Raw genomic sequence first — 6,519 nt, forward strand, 5'->3', positions numbered from 1 at the left:
GCGGGCCCGGGCGGGCCGCGACCACCGGGCCCGCCGGGCGGGGACCGGGACCGGGCCGAGCCGCTCTGCCCCGGCCGGGCTCCGCTCAGCCCGACACCGAGCGCCTCCAAACAGCCAACGAGCAGTTGAAACCGCGTAACCTCAACGTTTTGCAACAAAACCGCTATTTCTTGCAACTTCGAACGTGTGGCAATGTATCTCTTAATGCTACAACAGAGCAGAGCCGAGCGCTGAGGCATCCAGCCCCACCGCGGATGGAGCAGCGAGAGCTGAAGAGCTGCGAGCCGAGCTCAGCCTTCCGTGCCCGGCCATGCACAGCCCAGCAGTGAGGTCCCCACCCAGCACTGAGCCTGCGACGTGCCAGAAATCCTGACACTGAGCAGCTCGGATGCGAGCTAGCTCCTGGAAGGACCAAAATGACATGCACACAATTCTTGTCACATCTAGTCTTGCTTCCACAATTTCACACACAGAGCTGAGGAAAGCACACAGAATGGCCTCGGCTGGAAAGGACCTTGACGATCGTGTGGTTGCAATGCCCCGGCCATAGGCAGGAACACCTCTCACCAGAGCAGGGTGCCCCATCCAGCCTGGCCTGGAATGCTCCCAGGGACGGGCCACACACGTGTCCTCGCCTGCATACAAGCAGTAAAAATGTCACAGCCATGAAACCAAAATAACTGCTTGAATGATAAGGAAGATTATATTATTGTTCCTAATAGTAAAATAACTACCAGTTTTTAAAGGAAGACTTTTGGCTCGTTGGAGAGGTGTCACCATAAGACCTTGCAGCTACAACTCCTGGCCACAGGTGCTCTGTGCAACCTCCTGGCTGCCCACTCCCCTGGGATGTTAATTCCCCGAGGTCAGAAACCACTGGACAAAAATAATTTTAAGCTTTTAATTAAATATCTGGCAGCTGGTGAGCAGAGGAGGAGGAGACAGCCCTTCTTGTTCTGCAAACAGGCTGGCAGGAAACTGGTTCTACCAGCTTTTCACTCTCAGCACAACCATCCCCGCTGCCCTTGGGAAGAGCATTGTTTTTAACTTCAAATAGGTGTGGAAAAATCACCTCAAAAACAGGGCTGTGCAGAGCCTTTGCTGGGGAAAAGCTTCTGAAGGGAACGAAGCCTCCCATTGAATGGGCTCTATCTATAAATTTGGAATTGGTTTCTTCCACTTGACAGGACAAGGCTGCTCCACAGGCTTCTCTGACCTGTCTTCATGTGGCTTTAAACCAGCTGGCTTGTTTGAACTGAAATCCCCACGGACTTCCATCTAACCCCACCAAAAAACAGTAGTTCCTGTTAAGAACTTTCCAAAATTAGATAGGCAGGAGTTGTGGTCAGGGAGTGAAGCACTCTGAGTACACGAGCTGAATCTGGGAACTTCCCATTTACATGCAAGCACAACAAGCACTTTGTACAGTGCAGCATCAGCACTATGTGCCAGCATCTGTATGGAGCTCCTGCCCTGTACAGGGGGATTATTTTGTTCCAAAACACGTATATTTTTTTAAGTCACAAGCCATGTGAAAAAAATAAATAACCTTTAACAGTTTCGAGCAAGAGAAAAAGTGAAATAAGCACCTTAAGAAACAGTAACAGAAGTTTCAGGTATTACATTGTCTAAAATTCAGGTAGTTTTCACCTGTCTGCAGAGTAAATGGCCTGTGCCACAGACCTGAACACCCGTGGCTACCTTTTCTGCCTGTTTTAGCTCTGATGCAGCCCAGCCAGTGCACAAAGCACCTGTACTGAGACTCTCACAAGAGCTGGGCTCTGAACAGTTACAAGTCACTACTGCAGCTGTGAAGAGGTCTGCTCACCACTTTACTCCATCTATCATAAATATATATTTTATGCACAGCAAGCATATAAGTGAAATCACAAAGTATCTGAATATGAAGGCCTGATACCTCCATGCTATAATTACTGAAAACACCAAAGAAGATAGACCAGAGTGGGGAAAACACGCACTTAACGCAGGTTGCACATTACAATGCATCTTCCAGACTATTGCACTTAAAATTCCTTCGGAAAACAAGTGACAAACCCCTGGTTCTGCCTGAAGCATCTGGCCCCAAAGACAGCACTGCCGTGCTCTCTGCACACCCATCCATCCAATGCTATGCACTTGCAGCGTGACGAACAGTGGTTTTTACATGGCTGCCGGCTTTTTTCCGCTCCCCTGACTGCACACCTCATCGAAAGTATCGGGGGAAGGCCACCTCGTTCCTCTGTCATCTTCTCTCTTTAATCCCAGCCATAAAGACCGAGTTTAAAGCTGTCAGAATGCTCAGCAAACCCCCGGAAGCTCTGGCCCACACCGCTTACCAGCATTGAACAACACAGGTCTGACAAACTTTCAACAAACACGACGCGAACCCCGACCATTCCTAACCCAGACATTTACTGCTTATGTAACCTCTGAGAGGCGCAGCTGCTAACAAAAGACTTTGCCTCTGCAATTAGAGCCGTGGCTTTAGGAGCGCTCGCGGCACAACCCCTCCGGCCCACGGAGAGCGAGCTCAGTACAAACCCCGTCTCCGTGTGCGCCCTGCGCCGCGGAGCGTCCATTTCCCCAGCGACCTGCCCGACCCAGGCCGGGCGCCTGGGCACTCCCCGCAACGGGGCGCCTTAAGGGATGCCTTACCGGATGCCTGACGGGATTCCTGACGGAATTCCTCACGGGATTGCTCCCAGCTCCCCCCGGATGTCTGCCCCGCCCGGCCGGCCCCGCCGCCCCTCACCGCTGCCCGCGCGCCGCTCCCTCAGCCCCGCGCCGCGCGCCCCCTGCCGGAGCGGCGGAGCGGCTGAGGGGGCGCTGAGGGGGCGGCGCTGCTGCTGCCGCTGCTCCTCACGGCAGCCAAAATCCGGGAATCGCGGCTGACCCGGCACGGCGAACCCACGGGGCACAGAACGTGTACCGTGGGGCGAGCCACGGGTGCGGGTGTTTTTCGTGTCCACCGGACATTTCCCAGAGTGCGTGGCTTGCTTTTGGGTGTTCATTTCCGCAAGCGTGGAGCGCGGCAAGAACGCCTCCCGGTACTGCCACGCCGCCTTCCAGCCGGGAAAAGGATCCAGTTACTGCTAGGGAGCGAGCTTTGGCCGGTCAGGGGCCAGGAGAGCAGCTCAGCCGGGCAGAGCGTGGGGCGGTAGCGCCGAGGGTTCGATCCCTGTGGGGCCATCACGGAGCTGGACTCGCTGGTCCTCGTGGGTGCTTTCCAACACAGACTGTGCTGTGATTCAGTGACATTTCAGTCCTTACGGGACTCCCCGGCCAGCACACGTGTGAAGCGCTGCCTTTTCTGAGTGTACACACAGCATTTAAAGCTTAACAGAGAGTGTAGCAGGGCTTCAAGCAGAAAGGACTCCAAATGGAAATCTAAGTAGCTGAGTACATGTGGCAGCTGAGTCACAATTTCCCACACATATCCTGCTCTGGGCACAGACCAAGGAGCCAATCTTCTAATCAGGACCTCACTCACTGTTAAAAGTACAAATTATTCAGTGCTGACATAAGAGAAAGTATAAATCAGCCGCCTAATCCCAGATGTGCTGTTACCCTCGGAACAAGCATTTCGGGTATTTGGCTTCCTTGTCTAAACATGTAGGAGACACAGGCTGTGTTATATAATCCTCCTCTGTGTACTTGGATTTAAGAGGAAAAATAATACCAACCCTGCCTGACCTTGGAAAACCAGGAGTGCTCATACACCTGTTGTGTCCTCCCAGGCACAGTGGACAATGACAGGTTTCTGTCATGTCTTCCACAGGCTTGACGAAGGCAATATCATAATCCAGATGGTCTGAGAGGTTTTTTTTGTTGTTGTTGTTGGTAGTGTTGCTTCACCCAGCACAATTTCTGTGTGGATTCATTGTGGTTAAGGTCATGCCTTCCTCAGAGGATTTGCTCTTTGGACAAGTCTTCCACCTTACCTCTAAAGGAATATCAAGGGTAAGGAACCAGATGCATCTTTTAATGGTCTCTTTCCTCCCACCCTCATGGCAGTACACTCTGCTCCTCCCTCAGCCATACCCTTTGCCATGCCAGATGTGCCTTTTTGTACAAACCTGCATAGTGGATCAGAAAAAGAAACTTAAAATTACATCAGCTTAAGCAAAAGGGAAATTGGTGATCTACTAAAATAAAGGCAAAAGGTTGGGTAGAGATGCAGTTTTATGGGAAAATAAACAGGGTAATATGCTCATGTTAAAACAGAAGCAAAGATGGAGACGTAGTGGGCAGTTCCTCAGCACTGGATTAAACTGTGTATCACTGTTCACAGTAAGGCTCCAACCAGAGCATTTTGGATGCATAAAAAGGATCTAAATACACATCAGAAATAGTTAATGAGAACAAAAGCCTGCAGCTTTTCCCATCAGAAGTTTGTGACAGCACGTAATGCATGCCTATACCCAAGATTCAGTGCTATTTCTTGCTGAATGGGAATCCCACTTACAGCTCTGCAGCATAAAACCCATCCTTCCCTGATTTGGCAAAGTGTATAATGACTCCCTTGTCACTAAAAGACATTTTTCCTTGCTCGTCTGCAGTGTGGGCACAAAAACCAGGGAAAGATTCATCCTTTCCCATCCCTGGAAACGTGAGGTTTGATAGAAAACTGGAAGCTTTTTCTGCATTTCTTAGGTATGGGCCTGCAAAACTACTACAGGGCACTACTCAAACCACAAAGAACTTGAAGAATATTCTCCGCTGCAATGGATTAAGAGCAAATTTTATGGGGTTTAAAAGATGTTTCTTTTCTGTTCAGTTCGTTCCTCTTTCAACAACTGCAATAATGTAGTTGAAGGGCATCAGCTGTGTTCAGTTCCCTGTTAAATGCTCCCGAATGCGAGTTCCCTGTTCTGCAGTGCTGAGCAGTCCATCCCTGCCTCGCAAACAGGGAATCAGGAAGCTCAGCGAGCCCGGCACAGCTGCTCCCGTCAGAAGCAGCAAGAGTCCCAAGGCAGGGTATGACATTCTAGAAGAATCGTCATTGTGGCTGTCAGGGAACCTCACGCGGGCTCCCCCGGGAATCGCCAGTTTCCGCAAGCTTTGCTGCTGGAAAGGGACTGTTTTCCCTTCGTCCCTGCCAGCCCGGGTGCGTGACCCTCCCTCGCACGTATCCTCTCTGACGTGTGTCCTTGGTCCCCTTCCAGGGGCCGTGACCTGGCACTCGGGCCCACAGCTGTGCGCCAGATCCAGCCCCAGCCTTCCCGCAGGGCCCTGGCCCCAGGGCCACCTCAGCCCCCCGCCCGGCCAAGGAGCTTGTGCTGAAGTCCAAAGGCTTCACTGCCCCCGAGGGCACTTTCAAAGCTCTCTGCACTGTATTTACTCACCTTGAATCTTTGCTGTTTGTGTCGAGCTACCTCAGTGCCAGAGAGGAATGAAATGTTTTTGAACTCCCACACAAACAGTTTCATATATAGACTGTAAACAGATGTTTTAATGGCCTTTTCCTGCACACCACACACAGCCTTTTTTCTTTCTCTAGTTTAGGCATTTCTCATTTCTGCAAATTTTTTACTTACTGTCTATTCTTCTATCCTGCTTCACATTGAACAAAAGTACCACCTACACCTAACTCCACACTCATGTTTCATTTGAAGAGGTTCTCAGGAAGGTCTTCTGTAGCTTCTCCAGACAGCCTAACCAAAGGCAGAACTTCTGGAAGCAATGGGTTGCTTTTGTGAATTAGGGTCCCACCACAGACATGAACAAATTTCTTACTTCTTGTGGTCCAAACCTATCAATGCAAAAAATAACAGGCATAGCACCAAAGGACTCACACTAGAGGGAGGGAGGCATGTAAACAGTGTATAAACAATTTTAACTAAGCTAAAACTGTTTTTACAAACCTTCAACCTGCTTCAGAAAACTTGTTCTGTCACAAACATAGATCTAGCTTGTAACAAAACATCAGTGTGATTTTGGTCACTAAACATTTTGCAGCCCTCCCAGTATATATATACACACACATTCCAGTGAAAATTGCAGCAGGAAAGGACTCCCAGTGCAGACTTGGAGCACAAGGGCTGCGTTACAGCTCCAGGGTTTGCTCTCATTTGAGTGGTGTTGCTGAACAACATCCATCACAGAACCGAAACAGGTCTCTTCTGCTTTCTCAGAAACACATCTCATCTCTTCCCAAGATCCTTTTTAAGAAAGCAGTTATGGCAGCATGACAGTAAATTAACTCTTCATTCTGGTGTTAGAGTGAGGCTGATGCTGAAAAAGAGCCTGGAATTTAGAAAACACAGATCACTATGTGAACAAGGAAGAAATTACAACAAAACAAATTGTAACATCATATTTTGCATTTAAATCAATGTAAAAGCTTTTCTAAAACTGGATTCTCTGAGGCAGTGGCATTTGGAGGATTTTCCAGACAATATGAACACAAGACAGCATTCAAATAACCTGCACACAGGATGTTCTGCCCAGTCCCAATCTGGAATTCATCAGTTTGCACTAAAACCAACACTAGAAGCAGTGTAAGCAAATTACCTCCAA

General features: G+C 49.5%; 1 protein-coding gene across 4 annotated transcripts in view; it reads right to left on the bottom strand.

Annotated features, from left to right (window-relative positions):
* NCOA4 (nuclear receptor coactivator 4) overlaps positions 1–3,276 on the bottom strand; it is a 12,629-nt gene extending 9,353 nt beyond the window's left edge. For 2 of the 4 annotated variants that reach the window (XM_039719701.1, XM_039719700.1), the window contains exon 1: positions 2,930–3,276. In XM_039719701.1, the coding sequence (XP_039575635.1) occupies positions 2,930–2,976 (47 nt within the window). In that variant the 5' untranslated portion in view covers positions 2,977–3,276. The other 2 variants (XM_039719703.1, XM_039719702.1) reach the window with 2 other exon arrangements.
* Positions 3,277–6,519: the final 3,243 nt, after the last annotated feature.

Source organism: Passer montanus, unplaced genomic scaffold (genome assembly GCF_014805655.1).
Source record: "Passer montanus isolate IOZ18808 unplaced genomic scaffold, ASM1480565v1 scaffold42, whole genome shotgun sequence".
In the NCBI taxonomy this organism is placed as follows: Eukaryota; Metazoa; Chordata; class Aves; order Passeriformes; family Passeridae; genus Passer; species Passer montanus.